The 19,479-nt window shown below is 42.5% G+C and overlaps 1 protein-coding gene across 1 annotated transcript in view; it reads right to left on the reverse strand.

Annotated features, from left to right (window-relative positions):
- Positions 1-19,479, reverse strand: part of LOC124606410 (dipeptidase 1-like) — a 347,567-nt gene that overhangs the window by 53,477 nt on the left and 274,611 nt on the right. Inside the window, exons 5-6 of the mRNA XM_047138391.1 lie at positions 15,886-15,955; positions 4,062-4,238 (exon numbers count right to left, since the gene is read on the reverse strand). Of these exons, the coding sequence (XP_046994347.1) occupies positions 4,062-4,238; positions 15,886-15,955 (247 nt within the window). The remainder of the gene's footprint in view (positions 1-4,061; positions 4,239-15,885; positions 15,956-19,479) is intronic.

A 19,479-nucleotide genomic window follows, 5' to 3' on the forward strand; every position in this document is an offset into this window, starting at 1 on the left:
GATGTGTGTACAAAATTAGTCATAAAAAGGAACATGCTGAATTGTCTAGAGCAAGAGCATCGCAAGAGCAGCAAACCATTAGACGAAGTACTGTGCTCTGTTCTGAATTTGGTCAGGATGACTCCATAGCATCTGAGCAGTGCAAATAGATCGAGTCTTTCGTCACCAGCAGACGCTAACCGAACGGCGTCTCTTGTCTCTCTTCTTCATAGTGAAGTTTAACTCTGTTCCTCAACTATGGTGAGACAGCAAGTGCAGCAACGGCATCCTGTTTTATATGCATTCTCAAAGCTGGTTCTTTGGCTGCGAAGCACGCTACCTGACAAAAATGGTCAAGAATCCAGAAGGAAAGGATGGAAAGAATAGAATATTCACGAGTTGACTGGCTATGTGATCTTATTTCAGTGATTATAAAAATTGATTCGGATTTGCCTAGTCCGCAGTATACTTATCAGTATGATCTGGACACCCTCTGTCCTGGATGTTTGCACAAATTTGGATGGCATGTGTGTAATAAACCATTACACCTTCTCCTGAAGCAAGATGGCTGTAAGTGGCTGTAAGTGGTCCATGACATTCTGAATACTGAAACTGTTACGTAGTTGGTGTTAGAGCTGGTTTAACAATTGTTCTATCAGGGCAGATTTAGGGATCTTGCCGGCTATGGACCCAGTTTAATATAACACATGGATCATAGAGACATGTGTTAAGAGTGTAGGAGCACTGTAAAAATGAACTGAAAATTTGTATTTTTGTAATTTGGACGCTTTTCACAATATATTATCTGCTATTTATATAATCTAACTTAAGGGCGTTTTAGATGAAATCTACTTTCCTGAACAGAATTCAACTGGGAATGATATTTACTTATAATATCTGCGACACGAAAACAGCATTGATGCTCCTGTAATCATATATCTTAAAGAGTCGTCCCCTTCCTCTAAAGAAGTTCTATAATACCTCAAGTACAGTAGTTAATCCATTCTTTTGTTACCTCGTGATGACCTGACACTGTGATGCGGTGCTTCTTTTCTATTTGCATGAAAATTTGTTGTCAACAGACAGTATGAAAATAAGAAATTAGTCTCTTTCGGATTTCCTTGTAGGTGTAACATTAACTATTACCAGACACTTTTCAACTATTAACAGACCCTCTTCACTTTACTGCACTACTTTTGTTCACCAGGCAGAGTATATCTCATCTCACGTTTATAAACCAACGTCAGTCCTATCTTACAGCCTTGTTATACTGCCTTCTCAAAGTTAATTAAACCCTTATCTCTTCACCAATACCGATCTAACCACTCCTAATACGTAGCAGTCTGGTGTCCGGTCTTATCTGTCGCCGTCCGTCTTGCCCTCGCTGTCGAGTCTCTGTAGCCTTCCGCCCGTGTCTGTTCGTATTTTTCGTGGCATGGGTTGTATATATCTTACGTACAGCGTTGCAGGCAGCGTATCAACGCTGTCCACGGAGCTTGCCACGTTTTGCACAATGTTTTGTCATCTGTTACAGTGATGTAATCTATGCTTTTTCCTATCAACAGTCTTTTCTGATTGGTGCATTTTTATATGTCGACCTTTACCTTATCTGGGGTTTTTAGTTCAGCTTCGTCAAGCATCATGCGTTAGCTAATTTCTATTGTTCTTCAGTGAATAAAAAGCGTAAGGAGGCTTCGAAGTTTACCCTAGATACCGTCACGTCACAATTGTCCCGTTGTAAAGTGACAGTACGATACTGTGACATGAGAGGCAACAAAGCCGGCCGCGGTGGCCGTGCGGTTCTGGCGCTGCAGTCTGGAACCGCGGGACTGCTACGGTCGCAGGTTCGAATCCTGCCTCGGGCATGGATGTGTGTGATGTCCTTAGGTTAGTTAGGTTTAAGTAGTTGTAAGTTCTAGGGGACTGATGACCTAAGGTGTTAAGTCCCATAGTGCTCAGAGCCATTTGAACCATTTTGAAGAGGCAACAAATGAGAACGCACATTGTCCGTGAAGTAACGTTGGCAGACAAGGTCCCCTCAATCACTATCAGATGTAACCTGAAGTGATACCCGATAGCTCCCCACACAATATGGCACTAGGAATAACACCGCTGTGCCTCCCCAGTACATTGTAAGAATTGTATCTCATCAGAAGTCACCATCACACTCGCAGAAGATGATCACCCGGGGTAGAGCAACACCGCGACTCATTGCTGAATATATTGCGACGCCATTATTCAGCGACCATGCTTTCCGGTCGGCGCAACACTCCAGGCATAAACGTTATGGCTGTGGTGCTAATGCCACCTATGCACAATAATTCCCCTGTCCGGGGGCTACCAGTCGCTGGCCAATGGTCATGGATTATACAGACCGCTGCAGAGAATACAGTAATTGGTTCTCGAATGGCCAACGCAGATGTGAAGGGATTACGATGTGCTTGGCGCAAAACACGACGATCCTCGCTTATGTGGGGCATATGTTGTCGACTGCGACCCTGATAACGGGTATGTCTGCTCTCATGCTCCCGTTCCGTCCAACATCCGGCAACAGACGCATCCAAATGCCGTAAAGACATGGATATTGCTTGATTCGATAAGACAGCTAAATCTAGATCCACAGTGAGGTGAAATTCAAATTCTGTCATTTGCTGAACCGCTGTCTCACACAAGCAAATGGCTTCACTGTGTCCTTCGTTGCGATTACTCAAAATCTGATGGTGTTCACAGCCTTCATACACCCTAGCAGGCCTACTAGTAGCGCTAAACGACAATTAAACTAATTTACGGTCTAACACACTGCAGATTTATACGTTCATTCTCAACATTTATTGGTGGAGAACACACGATATTCGACAAAAGAAGGAAGTTTACGTTTCATGTCCCGTTAATAAAGAACTAATCACGCATCCGTCGCTGATCCTACGTTGTGATCCGTCTGAAAAAAGTTCATTGCCAATCTTGTTTTACACACTACCCTTGCCTCTTTTGGATAGCTTGAAGTGCATTGAGGGTAAGGCAACATGTTAGTTACATTATAATAGTAACTAAGTAACACTAGACATTTCTTTCGTGCTGCATAGGTTGTCACCTTTGAATCATGCCTTATGCACTGCTCTTCTTGTGCATCTGTTGTACCGGCTAGTTGGATGGATTTATCCATTGTGATTTCATAGTACTTTCTTATGAGTGCGTCGTTCTTCACAATCCCCAAGGAATAAAGTGAGAAGACTGATCAGTTTTGCATACATTAAAAGGAGTAATTACTATTCGCTGAACTTAGGTGGGGATAGTTATCGAACGAAGAAATTAGTACATAAATCAGTTTAAAACTGGACTTTTATCGTTCTGTGAGGAAAAGCGTTGTGGTAGCGCATCCGCTTAGAAAAAGGATGATGACAGTTTCGAGATATATGAACGGTCCACTGCGGATTCACTACACTCGTAAAGATCGAACGCTGAGTAGAGTTATACTGTGAGAAACTGAAACACAAAATCAAACCAAAGAACAGAATGAAGCTTCCGGAACGAGTAATTTCGCTTCAGGATAGTGCACACCCCCATACAGCTAGGAAAACACAGCAATACAAATCTCGGTTTTGACCTGCTGGAACACGATCACTATAGTCCTAACCTAGATCAAAATGACGTGCACCTTTTGGTCTGGTGAAGGAGACCTTCGTATCCACATTCTCGTTGAATAAATAGCATGAGATGGCGGTGCAAGAGCGTATATATGCTTCCAGAACGGAACTGGGACGCTTGGCTAGCGGTTCACGAAGTGCGTAAAAGTTGAGGGAGATGTTTTTGATTCATTTCTTCTCAGCAGTTTCCTTTCTTATCGAGCTGATGTAAAACTTGCGGCAGTGAACTAAATATCTCCTCTACGTATATATTAGGCATAAAAAGGTCATTTACAATATGTAGTGTATACTTAAAAATTATAAGAGAGCAGACGAAGAGAGACACAGTGTTTATATGTGGTGTGCGCCGATAATGTTGGTGCTTGTTTCACCTACACCACAAGGGTGAGCCAGCGAACTATGTTTACGGCTAGGCTGTAGATAGTGGAGCCCGCTGACCAGTTGGCGCAGCACGTCGTCGGGAACGTTGCGCGAGTTGTTGCAGAGCGCGTAGACGCTGGAGTGCGAGAAGATGACGGGCGCCTGGCTGGTGGCGAGCGCGTCCTTCATGGTGGCGACGCTCGCGTGCGACAGGTCCACCATCATGCCCAGGCGGTTCATCTCGCGCACCACCGCCTGCAACACGGAGGGCGCGTCAGCTGCTTCTCCTCGACACTTCCATCCAGTGCACATGCGTTACTGGTCATCAGAATTACAGACTACCGCATTGTGGAAGAGAGACCATAATTTAGTCATAAAAACGTGAGAAAATGTAGCATAGGCGAAAACAAATGTTTATTATACAGAACGTATCACAAGAATATTGTGTACAGTAGCTAACCGAATATTGTCTTGTGACAGCCAGAGCGAGAGCACCAGCAGCAGCGAGTACTGTTTGTATAAGGCGTTTATTTTGCATTTTGTTTACGACCTTCCACTAAGGAAGGGATTCTATTTGTGTTTATCTGCTCTGCATAGTAACTAACAGTTCTTGATAAAACTTTACGTAGTTTTCGTGTTAGATTTCTTAGTGTTTTCTTGATCGTTTAGAACAGAAAGCGCCCTAAAACCGTCTTTTGTTTGTTTCGCGGCCGTTAGCCACTAGTCACTTGAATCAGCATTTGTCTTGTGACAGCCAGAGCGAGAGCACCAGCAGCAGCGAGTACCGTTTGTATAAAGCGTTTTTGTACTTATTTGCTGCGCTTAGCTTTTAAATAGTTTTTCTGGGAAAACGTAGCGTAGTTTTCGCGTCTCGTATTTCAGTGAGTGTTTCTTGATTATCAGAGTAGCTCATCAGAAGATTATCTTGGGAATTTGTCACCGTATTGAGTAGGGTAAACATAGTCATGTGTAGGGACTGTGATTGTTGTGAGCGGACGCAAGGAGAATTGGCCACTCTTCGGGGGCAGGTGGAGGCTTTGTCTGTTAGGCTCATCGAGCTCGAGGCGCAGGCGTCGGCTCGTAGTGGCGTTGGGGCAACTGTGGTGAGACCTATGCCTACTTCGGTGGCCATGGAATCACATGGAACCCCTGATGTCGCTGCGTCATCCGGCAGTGAGCATCTTACCGGTCAGCCATCACTCCAGGGTGAATGGCGGACAGTGGTGGGCTCGCGCGTGCCTGGCCGAAAGGCAAAGGTGGGATCTGGCCGCGTGGCAGCTGCCTTACCCCTTTCCAACAGGTACTGGGTGCTTCCTAGTGGTGATGACATCGTTTCCGAGCCACCACAGGATGCCTCGCCTGTTGGGCCAGTGGCCGATTCTCCGACAAGGTCCCGACAGTCACAGAGGGCGGGCCTATTAGTTATAGGGAGCTCCAACGTTAGGCGGGTTATGGAGCCCCTCAGGAAAATAGCGGGTAGGTCGGGGAAGAATGCCAGTGTGCACTCGGTGTGCTTGCGGGGGGTCTCGTCCGTAATGTGGAGGAGGCCCTTCCGGCAGCTATTGAACGCACTGGGTGTGACCGGCTGCAGATAGTAGCACATGTCGGAACGAATGACGCCTGCCGCTTGGGTTCTGAGGCCATCCTTGGTTCCTTCCGGCGGCTGGCTGATTTGGTGAAGACAACCAGCATCGCACGCGGAGTGCAAGCTGAGCTTAATATCTGCAGCATAGTGCCCAGAGTCGATCGCGGTCCTCTGGTTTGCAGCCGTGTGGAGGGTCTAAACCAGAGGCTCAGACGACTCTGCGACTATAATGGTTGCAAATTCATCGACCTCCGTTATTGGGTGGAGAACTGTAGGGCCCCCCTAGACAGGTCAGGCGTGCACTACACACCGGAAGCAGCTACTAGGGTAGCAGAGTACGTGTGGCCTGCACACGGGGGTTTTTTAGGTTAGAGGGACCCCCCCTTGGGCGAAACGATAAAATACCTGACGGCTTACCAGAGAGGACATTATCATCGTTGATAAAGAACGTCCGTCCTCAGAGACCAAAAACAGGAAAAGTTAACGTAATATTGGTAAACTGCAGGAGTATCCAGGGCAAGGTTCCTGAATTAGTATCTCTTATTGAAGGAAATAGTGCGCATATAGTATTAGGAACGGAAAGTTGGTTAAAACCGGAAGTGAACAGTAACGAAATCCTAGACACAGAATGGAATATATACCGCAAGGATAGGATAAACGCCAATGGTGGAGGAGTATTTATAGCAGTAAAGAATTCAATAATATCCAGTGAAGTTATTAGCGAATGCGAATGTGAAATAATCTGGGTTAAGTTAAGTATCAAAGGTGGGTCAGATATGATAGTCGGATGCTTCTATAGACCACCTGCATCAGCAACCGTAGTAGTTGAGCGCCTCAGAGAGAACCTGCAGAACGTCGTGAAGAAGTTTCGTGATCATACTATTGTAATAGGGGGAGACTTCAATCTACCAGGTATAGAATGGGATAGTCACACAATCAGAACTGGAGCCAGGGACAGAGACTCTTGTGACATTATCCTGACTGCCTTGTCCGAGAATTACTTCGAGCAGATAGTTAGAGAACCAACTCGTGAAGCTAACGTTTTAGACCTCATAGCAACAAATAGACCGGATCTTTTCGACTCCGTGAATGTAGAAGAGGGTATCAGTGATCATAAGTCAGTGGTTGCATCAATGACTACAAGTGTAATAAGAAATGCCAAGAAAGGAAGGAAAATATATTTGCTTAACAAGAGTGATAGGGCACAAATCGCAGAATATCTGAGTGACCACCATCAAACGTTCATTTCTGAGGAAGAGGATGTGGAACAAAAATGGAAAAAATTCAGAAACATCGTCCAGTACGCCTTAGATAAGTTCGTACCGACTAAGGTCCAAAGCGAGGGGAAAGATCCACCGTGGTATAACAATCATGTACGAAAGGTACTACGGAAACAAAGAAAGCTTCATCATAGGTTTAAGAGTAGTCGAATCATAGCTGATAAGGAAAAGCTGAACGAAGCGAAAAAGAGCGTAAAGAGAGCAATGAGAGAAGCATTCAACGAATTCGAACATAAAACATTGGCAAACAATCTAAACAAGAACCCTAAAAAGTTTTGGTCATATGTAAAATCGGTAAGCGGATCTAAATCCCCTATTCAGTCACTCGTTGACCACGATGGCACCGAAACAGAGGACGACCGAAGAAAGGCAGAAATACTGAATTCAGTGTTCCGAAACTGTTTCACTGCGGAAAATCGTAACACGGTCCCTGACTTCAGCCGTCGCACGGACGCCAAAATGGAAAATATTGAAATAAACGATATCGGAATTGAAAAACAACTGCTATCACTTAGTAGCGGAAAAGCATCCGGACCAGACGAGATACCCTTAAGATTCTACAGTGATTATGCTAAAGAACTTGCCCCCTTTCTATCAGCAATTTATCGTAGATCGCTGGAAGAACGTAAAGTACCTAGCGACTGGAAGAAAGCGCAGGTCGTTCCCATTTTCAAGAAGGGTCATAAATCAGATGCGAATAATTATAGGCCTATTTCGCTTACGTCAATCTGTTGTAGAATAATGGAACATGTTTTGTGTTCTCGTATTATGACGTTCTTAGATAATACAAATCTCCTTCATCATAACCAACATGGATTCCGCAAACAGAGATCATGTGAAACTCAGCTCGCCCTATTTGCCCAAGAAATTCACAGTGCCGTAGACACTGGCGAGCAGATTGATGCCGTATTCCTGGACTTCAGGAAGGCATTTGATACGGTTCCGCACTTACGTTTAGTGAAAAAAATACGAGCTTACGGAATATCGGACCAGGTTTGTGATTGGATTCAGGATTTCCTAGAAGAAAGAACACAACATGTCATTCTTAACGGTTCAAAATCTGCAGATGTAGAGGTAATTTCGGGAGTACCGCAGGGAAGCGTGATAGGACCTTTATTGTTTACAATATACATAAATGACTTAGTTGACAACATCGGTAGCTCCGTGAGGCTATTTTCAGATGACACGGTTGTCTACAAGAAAGTAGCAACATCAGAAGACTCGTACGTACTCCAGGAGGACCTGCAGATGATTAATGCATGGTGCGACAGCTGGCATCTTTCCCTAAACGTAGATAAATGTAATATAATGCGCATACATAGGGGCAGAAATCCATTCCAGTACGATTATGCCACAGGTGATAAATCATTGGAAGCGGTAACGACCGTAAAATACTTAGGAGTTACTATCCGGAGCGATCTGAAGTGGAATGATCACATAAAACAAATAGTGGGAAAAGCAGGCGCCAGGTTGAGATTCATAGGAAGAATTCTAAGAAAATGTGACTCATCGACGAAAGAAGTAGCTTACAAAACGCTTGTTCGTCCGATTCTTGAGTATTGCTCATCAGTATGGGACCCTTACCAGGTTGGATTAATAGAAGAGATAGACATGATCCAGCGAAAAGCAGCGCGATTCGTCATGGGGACATTTAGTCAGCGCGAGAGCGTTACGGAGATGCTGAACAAGCTCCAGTGGTGGACACTTCAAGAAAGGCGTTACGCAATACGGAGAGGTTTATTATCGAAATTACGAGAGAGCACATTCCGGGAAGAGATGGGCAACATATTACTACCGCCCACATATATCTCGCGTAATGATCACAACGAAAAGATCCGAGAAATTAGAGCAAATACGGAGACTTACAAGCAGTCGTTCTTCCCACGCACAATTCGTGAATGGAACAGGGAAGGGGGGATCAGATAGTGGTACAATAAGTACCCTCCGCCACACACCGTAAGGTGGCTCGCGGAGTATAGATGTAGATGTAGATGTAGATTTTTGTATAAGCCTCTTTAGACTCTTAGGGATTCACACTTAGAGGAGCCTATAAATATACATACTAAAGTATATCTTTTCAACAATTGGAGTAAACTGACATTGAATTCGGCAACAAACAAAGACATTACTAGGTTTGAAAATATTACCATGTAGACTACTCTTTCCTATCTAAGGACCAAAATGTTGTTTTAAAACGCTAGAGCAAAGCATGGAAGAAGTTGCAGATGGACTTCAAGCTATACATAAGAAATGTCCGAATTCTCAGAAACCGTCGGAATACTCAAAACCTTCTAAAAGAACAGATTTAGCCACCCCTAATGCTGCTTATGACATTACTTTGACTAGTAAACGTAACTAACATTTATGTTATACACAACATGCCTTTTCTGGTATACAGAAGTAATAATAGTCAGTGTTTAGTCGCTGAAACACACTACAGGAAAGAAAAGAAGGCTAATCCCATAGCAATTACCCGAATGGGAGGGAAATTTCTGAATATGATGTACAAGTATAGAGAAAAAAAAACGTTACAGCACCAGAAAAATTGGACGCTTTATTCGAGAGAAAGAGCTTCACCGATTGAGCAAGTCAGTAACGCGTAGGTCTACCTCTGGCCCTCATGCAAGTAGTTATTCGGCTGGGCAATGACTGTTACAGTTGTTGGAATATCCTCCTAAGGACAATTGCTCTCCTCTCTCGAACAGAGTGTCAATGTCCAAAGCTGGTGGCAGGGCCCTGCCTAGATGGTCCTAGCGTTTTCAGTTGGGGAGAGATTCGGCGACCATGCTGGTCAAGGCAAGGTTTGGTAAGCACGAAAACAAGCAGCATAAACTCTTGCCGTGTGCAGGTGAGCTTTATCTTGTTGAAATGTAACTACAGGAAGGTTTACCATGAAGCTGAACGAAACGTGGCATAGAATATCGTCAACGTAGCGCCGCGCGGTAAGTGTGCCGCGGGTAGCAACCAAATGGGCCCTGCTATGAAAAGAAATGGCGACAGGGAAAATCACTCCTGGTTGTCGAGCGGTATGACGGGCGACAGTCATTTTGGTATACCGCCACTATCCGGGGCATCTCCTGACACATTTTCGGCCTCGAATCTCGTTCAATGTCGCAGAATTCTCTTGAGTGATGTCTATGGCTTTGAACTGAGTTGCGATGACTAGCAAAAACGTGCCCGGGAACGCTCCAGATAGCAGTGGGATACCATTCTGACTGTCACCCGCTATATAGCCCGACAACCAGGAGTACTGGTTTCGATTGCCATCCCATTTCATAGTAGGACCCATCAGGTTGTGATCCACTGCATCATTATAGGAGAGCTGCGCTTACATTTTGGCACGGCGATATTTAATTGTGGCTGTCTTCGTGTTTTACAAACTCTGCCCTGGACAGAAAAGTTGCTGGATCTGTCACCAACTGAGAATGTTTGGAGCCCTATGAAGAGATCCCTCCAATCACCTCACGATTTTGGCGATCTATCACACCAGTTGGGCAGAATTTAGCACGGTATCCCTCAGGAGGAGGTCATCCAACAGCTTTAGAAATCAGTTTCAAGTGGGATTACAGCTTGCGTAAGAGCCAGAGGTGGACCTAGGCGTTACTGAATTAGATGGTGAAGCTATTTTCTTAAATAGATATCATTTTTTTTTTTTGAAATTGTAATTCTAATCGCTTTTCGTCTTTATATGTACATCACATTTACCGATTTCCGTAGCATTAGGATATTTCTTTCGTGGTCCGTTGTTTCTGTTGTCTTATAAACTTTAGGTAAGTTATTCATTGTTGACAGAAACAGAAAAATAATTTTTGTGTAGTAGCTCCATGCCTGATGCCTCCCCTCCTCCCATCACCTACTCTGGCTATGTGTACTTCATTTAGGACTGAGGGTGTAGCTATCGTCCATAATTTTGGATGTGACAGTGCTGTCAGTTTTTTTTTTCATCCATGTGAAATATAGTGAGTTTGATGCTTCCACAGTGTGCTCCCCTACCTACCCACCATCCCCTTTTTCTCATCATTTCTTAACTCTCTCTGTTCGGTGAAATTTAGGAATACGGAAATAAGAGTCACTTAGGAATGAAGTGAACAAGAAGTTCAGAGAAGCTATGGAGAAATGGCTGCATAGAAAATGCGAAGAAATCCAAAAAGAGATGTCTGTCGGAAGGACTGACTCAGCATGTAGGAAAGTCACAATCTTCGGTGAAACTGAAATCAGGGCGGTAACGTTCAGAGTGCAACGGTAATTCCACAGTCAAGTCCAGAGGAGAGAGCGGTTAGGTGGAAGGAGTACATTTCACGCCACTATGATGGGAAAGTCTTGTCTGATGAAGTGATACAAGAAGAAACATGCATTGATAAAGAAGAGACAAGAAATCCAGTGTTAGAATCCGAATTTAAAAGAGATTAGAAAGACTTAAGATTGAAGAAGACAGAGGGGATAGGTAATATCAACCAGAATTACTAAATTCAATGGGGTGAGTGGCAACAAAATGACTATTCACGTTTGTGTGTGTAATGTACGTGTCTGGCTACGTTCCACCAGACTTTCTGGAGAACGTCGTCCTCACATTTCCGAAGATTGTAAGAGATGTCATATAATCAGCTTAACAGCTCGTGTATCCAAAATAATATGGAGGAGAATGAGAAAGGAATTTTAGGTGCGTTAGATGACGACCGGTTTCGCTTATGAAAGGTAAAGGTACCACAGAGGCCGTTCTGACGTTATGTTGATAATGGAAGCAAAAGGGAAGAAAAGTCAAGACAATGTTCGTAGGGTTTGTCGATCCAGAGAAAGTGTTCAGCAATGTAAAATGGCACAAGATGTTCTAAATTCTCAGCAAAATAAAGTAAACTATACGGAAAGGCGCGCAATTTCCAATACGTATAAGAGCGCAGAACGAAAAATAAGATTCGAAGACCAAGAACAAAGCACACGCATTAGAAAGTGTGTAATTTAGTGATGTAGTCTTTCGCCCTACTGTTCAACTGATAACTCGAAGACGCAATGATGGAAATCAAAGAAAAGTTCAAGAATGGAATTAAACTTCAAGGTGAAAGGATAACATTGTTATCGTACGTGGAAATAAAGAAGAAGAATTACAGTATCTGCAGTCTATTGATTACAGATCACGGACTGAGAGTAAATCGAACGAAGGCGAAAGTAATGAGAACTAGCAGAAAAGAAAAGAGCGAGACATTTAACATCATATGTGGTTATCACGAAATATATAAACTTAAGAAATTCTGTAGCCTCGGCAGCCAAATAACCCATGACGGACGGCGCAGGGAAGACGTCAAAGGCAGACTAGAACTACCAAAAATGGCATTCCTGCCGAGAGAAATCTACTAGTATCAAACATAGGACATAATTTGAGAAATGTTTCTCAGAATGTACGTTTAGAGCACATCATAGCATGGACTATGGAAAAACCGGAACAGAAGGGAATCGAAGCATTTGACATGTTGTACTACAGATGAATGTTGATAATTCAGTGGAATCATACGGTTCGCCATGAGCAAGTCTCCACAGGATCGGCGGGGAAAGGAATATATGGAAAAACTGACAAGAAGAAGGGACGGGATGCTATGACATCTTTTAAGGCATCAGGGAATAACATCCATGTTATTAGAGGGAGCTACAGAGGGTAAAAAGTGTAGAGGCAGACACAGATTGAAAAACATCAAGCAAATCATTGAGGACGTAGTTTGCAACTGCTAGTTTGAGGTGAAGTGGTTGACGCAGAAGAGGAATTCGTGGCGGGTCGGAAAAATCCTATCAGAAGACTGATTACTCAAAAATAAAGTGAGAATTGCTTTGTTTTGTCTTTTGATAAATATTTGACGATGCATGACTACAATAGGCTGAGAATCATCAAATGCACCTAAGTAATGGAACATTTAACGTTTGATAATAAGTTTTATATCATTTAAAATGTAAATATGTTTAAGATCTGTAGGAGGTACATTAGCATACCTGTTCTTAATTTGTAAATCTTTTTTGCGTATTCTAGTTTTCTGACATGTTCCACATCACAGAGGATCTGCTTATCACTATGGATCTATTTGAACGGGAAGTTCATCTAATCTAACCCATTTTTCAGAACTGTGACAGTCGACAATCAATGTAGTACTATAGATATTGCTTTGAAATCTTGGATGGCCAAAGCTGAACCAGTGCAGAAAATGTTTCCTGCATCCTAAGATTGGCAGCCCACCTTGTATCATCAGGCATCAAAGTGCATATTGTAAATTGGGTTTCCTATGTTCTGATGCATAAAATGTTTTACGGACCGGTTTCACTTTGCGCAACCTGTCTGATTACATGGTCGCAACACTCGGCGAAACTCTGAGAAGGTAATGGTGCGTTCGCCTTAATATTCACAGTTCTCTGTTCAGATAGCAGTACCTGAAGATTTGCTGGTGAATCACCTGGGTTGTCAGGTCCTGGGCCACAAAACTTCGTGAGTTTTACCTTTGACAAAGAACTGTTCGATGTTTTGTCTTAATTTTGGCAAACATTATCCCTGCCGCTACCTGCAAAAGCAAATGCATTGCCTGCTTCTACCGCATTACAAAGTATTCCCGCATGAGTACTTGAAAAGGCCGCAGCGATATCCAGGCCGAACAATTCTTCCCCAGCAGGCATTTTGAATTCTGTCATGGCAGTTCCACGGCGCATCAACTGATACGCTTTTCGAAGAAAGTCAGGAAGGCTACGATGCGGCATGTGTATTACACGGCTACATTATGTGACGTATCCCGAACCTTCAACACCGTGTGGCACGAGATACCATTCTACAAGCTTCTGGACTTTCGTGGAATTATTCATGCCCAACCACAGCTGAAAAAACCCTGGTACACATATCAAGTACACTTTCTCCATTATCTGTCTTTTGATGACTTTAGTTTCCTTCACATCCATTAGCTCTAATTTCTGCACAGAGTCTGTAGACAACCGTCACAATACAAAGTTATCGGATTATGAAAATGTTGTGGTTTATAAACAGGAGAGTGACTGGTGCATACACATTTCATATCATCTATTAAGTTGTTAAAAAAGAAAAACAAGATCAAATCTCTAATAATAATTTATATATTCATGCTCAGCATCTGTTTTCACAAAACGGTGACTATTTTCACTCATTTAAGTCCATAAATCACACAAAAAAATTCTTACAGCTAGCATATATCGAAACTTTTCTCACACACACCAACAAGTTAGACAATGGGTCACGATAACCAACAAAAATAATAACTAATTCTTTGCCTAACATTTTTATTTATGATGACTTGGCGTTGTGTTTACCACGCACATAAATGTATTCAATTTAGTTGCGACACACTGTCACCTAAGAGGCCTGCGGCCATAAAGTAAATTACGGAACTGCTTATACATTGGGTCGATTCAAAACAGCACGTTTCTTCCTGCTAAAATAGTTTTTGCCCAAACTTCCATGTATCTTCAACACATGGTCGTAGACGTATGGTTGACGACATATGGAAGTTTCGGTCTGGCTGTGAGTCGTCCACGGCCAGCCAAATGGTAAGGCGACCGCTCGCCATAAGCGGGAAATCCGGGTTCGAGTCCCGGTGTGGGACAGATTTTAATTGTAATTCTGTTCCGCAGCCAATGGCTGTCCTTATTCGCAGTTGCAAATTCATTGAATGTACCAACGAATTTTTTCGTGGCAAATATGCACAACGTCGTTGTGACCATGCATTCGACACCAGCATGGACTTGGGTCGCAAGATTTCGTATCCCTGCACTTTTCGGTTAACCTCATTGAACGCTGGGGCTTCTACGACCATGAAGCATCCCAGTACAGTCTTCCGTCACCATCGCCCTCAGCAGTTAGAAGAAACACCTACTTAATGAAGTAATTAAAATATTTTGGAACAAGAATTCAATATGGTGTTAAAAATATGTCTATAGTCTTGTGAATACAAATGTACACTGGTACTGTCTTCTTTCCTTGTTTGTTTAAAACCATATTTCATTAACTCTTGGTTAATGTGATAATTGTTGTCGGTAGTGATTAAGTTTCGCATTAAAGTTGGTGCAATCAAGAAATTCAAAATTTTCAGTACAATAAACTATTTTGGTAAAAGGAAAAGGCAGATCGTTCGGGAAATAACTTGTCAAAGAAAGGCAAGTGATCCGAACTCGAGTTCCGCCCGCCATAAAATTTTAATCTGCCTGGAAGGCAGCAAAGAGAAATTCATTCTAGAAATAGTTTATTATTTAAAAATGCTTACCATGTTTAGTTACAACTAGGGTTCAGCAGCTAAATTACAAATTTTCTAGGCACTCGATTTCATAACGTGATCCGGTCGTAAAAGATGAACGATCGCCACAATTACCTCGTTGAAAAACACTGAACTTACAAAGGTAAATTTATATTTTTGTTTCAAATGCGGCATAACCTCAAGAGCTTATGATTTACAAAATAGTTATACCTTTTCTCCGTAAATTTATTTTATATGTGATATTTTCGACTAATCTTGCCCGTTCTTGCAATTTACTTCTTTATTGATTGTACTTTTATAGATGGAAATTTCAGACGATTAACATACTTATAAGATACCAAGAAGAACTGATAAATATCTTCAAAGGAATAATGGACCCGACATTTCTTTTGGTATAGGTTAGAATTTATGGTCAATTACGAAAATCCCCTAAGCCACCGTGAGACTTGCAAATAATGTTCTGGGACATAACGAAATCGGCCGAATACTCTCCTTTCCTTTTTACGGTTACCTCATTTCGGTAAGTGATATAAAATTGCAGTAAACGGTCCACAAGAATGCAGTATATATCTTGAACGGCATTTGCCATTCGCCGACCATTAGTTGAGCTGAGACCGCGCTCCCAGGGAGCCCCATAATGGACGGCGGGCCCGCCATTTAGAATTCCATTAAAACTTTGCCCGAGCACCTTAACGCCGCTCGCCTGGATCATCCAACAACGCTATGATATACCCATCGACGCAACTTTGCGTGTATTGTTCGCCTGTTAAGCTGTTTCTCGTAATTACCTTTCCAAACTGAGTGAGTCCGCCGTGCTCAGGAAACTTGGCTTCGTGGTCAACGGAGGACGAGTCTGCCCTGCAACAAAGAGTTGCCGAAATTAGTCATCGTATTATGTTGACGACATGTTTCATAGTCGTTCATACACAGTTTGGCCACCAAAGATATGTAATTAAGTAACAAGTATCCACTGTTATGTAGTGGAACCATACGTAATACTAAATGCAACTTCACTACTAAAACGTCATGTTTTCAATCAAGTCCCTTAAGCATGTAACCAATCACATCAATTAACTAAATCAGCATTATTAGTATACTATCTTCAAACTGACATACTAAAATATGTTTTTGTCAACATGCGTATCACACGCACCAAAACATGTTCATCATCTTCTGATCTATACTCCAACTAAATACGAAGTATTAAAGGCATATTTATAAGGTTAATTAAAGGATTCTAGTGCTTTTCAGGCCGAAACTAAATACCAAGTAGTTGGGTTGTCATTGCTAAAATTTCAAGTATTTTTTTCATGGCCTGTCCGAAAACATAAGCTACTTTTAATACGAAAGAAATCGTGGGCGAGGGTATTATACGAGTATTAATGAGCTGCGCATTAGGACCGCCTGTCCGCAAGTCAATAAAAAAAAATGGCTCTGAGCACTATGGCTCTGAGGTCATCAGTCCCCTAGACTTAGAACTACTTAAACCTAACTAACCTAAGGATATCACACACATCCATGCCCGAGGCAGGATTCGAACCTGCGACCGTAGCGGTCGCACGGTTCCGGACTGAAGCGCCTACAACTGTTCGGCCACACTGGCCGGATGCAAGTCAATTAATAAAATATTTATTTTGCGTGGAGCGTTTCGCTTCTTTTTATTAAGCTATCACCAGTGGTCTGAAATACATATGCACTTTGCTTTGTAAGGAGCACTTTCTACTCACGTTTTCTAATAATTCACATTTAAGTTACAGTTTTGACTTATGCACCTTTTGCTCAATACGCGCTTCGTTATTTTCTGTGTCGGTTAACATTGTTCTACATGTGCTCCTTCTGTAAAGCAGGTGAAGCTGACATCCTGTCTATAACAATGGACACAATTTCTAGTACAGGATGAAAAGTGAACACACGTTCTCCCTCCATAGTAACTCGTCTATGTTATGAAGTCCTCCCAACTATGAGACTTACTTCCGAATGCCTAGAGTCAAAGATTATATTTCTGTGTGTGTGTCTGTGTGTGTGTGTGTGTGTGTGTGTGTGTGTGTGTGTGTGTGTGTGTCTGAGCTTTATGTAGATGCCTGGTTCTCAGTTGTCTGTATGCCTCTGGTCACTTTTAAGTTGCTTCATTTTCCCTTTGGCTTTTGAAATCTGACAATTTTTGATAATTTACTTGTATTGGGTGGAGATATTTGTAGTGGTTATTAATTCTGATAATTACCAAGTTTCTCATATATTTGTGGGATAATGGCTATATTACTTTAAGGAATTTGCAAGTGTAGAGTGAATAGTGTCGCACTTCGACATCTGATATTTTCTTTATATCTCGTGCTAAAATTCCTGCTGCTTCTCGTTCCGACAAACACTGCGTTTTAGCGTACGCGAATGCTGAAATTCGTCTGATTGTTTAAATGTGTTTGAAGGATGTTTGCTGATTTATATGCCATATAGAGGTTTGTTTCTTTAGGAAGTATCATTCTACGTGTAAACTAACATATAGTTTTGTGAGAAGAAAGTATGTGGGCCTTATTGAGTTCATGGACACAACTCGACAAATTCACATTATACCACGTAGCTAGAACGATAATTAGTGTACATTTAATAAGATGGATTCAGATTACGTAACAAACAGGAGTTTCTTTAGTATACCTCCCGGAAAGACGACTATATAATTACTCACGGACATTGAAATGATGTCACTATGCGCAAGAGTTTCTAGTTTCGATGCACTTTAGAAATATGAATCACATCTTGCATCGTTTATCTTTCCTATTGTAGCTCATTTCATTAATTAAGACTTGTAGCGGCGTGGCTGAAAACATCTTTTGACGCACAACTAGGGACAGGATTAACAGAGAAATCTGACACAAGTATATAATATAAGCGAAAACGTTCCGGTGAAAGTAGGCCTGCTGACGAACCATTTCCATCATCTACTTTTACAACTAAATGTGCAAGATTACTCCGCAATTCACAGTTGAGTGCCTGGCAGATGGTTCGTCGAACAGCCTTTAAATTAATTAATTACTCTTTCACTCTTGAACAGCGTGTGGCAAAAACCAACGCTTATTTTTTTCCGGGCGATTTTTGATTTCTCCTATTTTATTATGACGATCATTTCTCCCTCTGTAGGCACAAGCCAACAAAATTATTTTCACACTCTAAGGAGAAAGTTGGTGACTGCGAAGATATAGTTGTGAGCCGCCTTTGACTTCACTATGAAACATAGTCTTGTGATAGGGCTCTAATTTCATATTGGTCAGTTGTTTGAGACAACAACATGGAACTACCGGCCGCGCGGTCAGAGGCGTCTTGCCACGGATTGCACGGCCACTCCCGCCAGAGGTTCAAGTCCTCCCTCGGGCATCGGTGTGTGTGTGTTGTACTTAGTATAAGTTAGTTTAAAGTAGTCTTTAAGTCTAGGGACCGATTACGTCAGCAGTTTTATCCCTCACGATTTCATCAGCATTTGAACATTTGGAACTACCGCGAGAAATGCATGGTTGTACACAAATGCGATTTCCAGCGACGCCTAAAGGTTACTCTGGTGTACTTGACAATGAACGACCTTTCGAATGTCCTCGACATGTTGAGAGTGCCAGCTGTGCTCAGAACAGTGTCCTGTGTATAAGTGAGTGCGTTTGTCGTAGGTAAGTGAATTCGAACGTGCGAAAATTGTTCGTGCCAGTGAAAGGGAGCCGAAGCATTGGTGTTTAGAGAGACACCGTATCAAACAGTTGTACAACATACAGTGAAAGTTGAAAAGCGTAATCTAAGTCACAACGCGGAAGGAAGCCAGTGTTGAGTAATCGTGACACACGCTCGCTGAAGAGGATTTTGACGAAAATTACGGGGATGACATCTGCAGATATCACTGGAGAACTGAAAGTTGCACGCACGGATCCTGCCTGCATCAAAACGAATAGAAAGGTCTTCCACATGCCAGGGAATGTCGATTAATTGGAATTGCGAAACCACTCCTCAGTGCTACGAATCCCGTTGATAGGAAAACGTGGTGCCTAAGCCATAAAACGTGAATTACGGGTCAGTGAAGAATGTCACTTTTTCACATAACTCTTGTTTTACAGTGTTTCTAGCATCTGGCTGAGTTTACGTGCGGAGTGTCAAGTAAAGCGGGAGTTCGGTGATGATTTGGGCAGCCATACCGTGGGACTCCGTCGGCCTCATGGGCACTCCCGAACGTCGCGTTACTGTTAAGGGTTGCGTGACTGTTTTGGCTGATAAATTCCAAACGATGATACAGTGGTTGTTCCCTAATTGTAATAGGGTGTTCTAAGACGACAAGTCCTGTTCATACAGCCCGCTTCGTCCAGGACGGTTTTAACAGCACGAGGCAAAATTGCATTTATCGTGGACACCAC

Source organism: Schistocerca americana, chromosome 3 (genome assembly GCF_021461395.2).
Source record: "Schistocerca americana isolate TAMUIC-IGC-003095 chromosome 3, iqSchAmer2.1, whole genome shotgun sequence".
Lineage (NCBI taxonomy): Eukaryota > Metazoa > Arthropoda > Insecta > Orthoptera > Acrididae > Schistocerca > Schistocerca americana.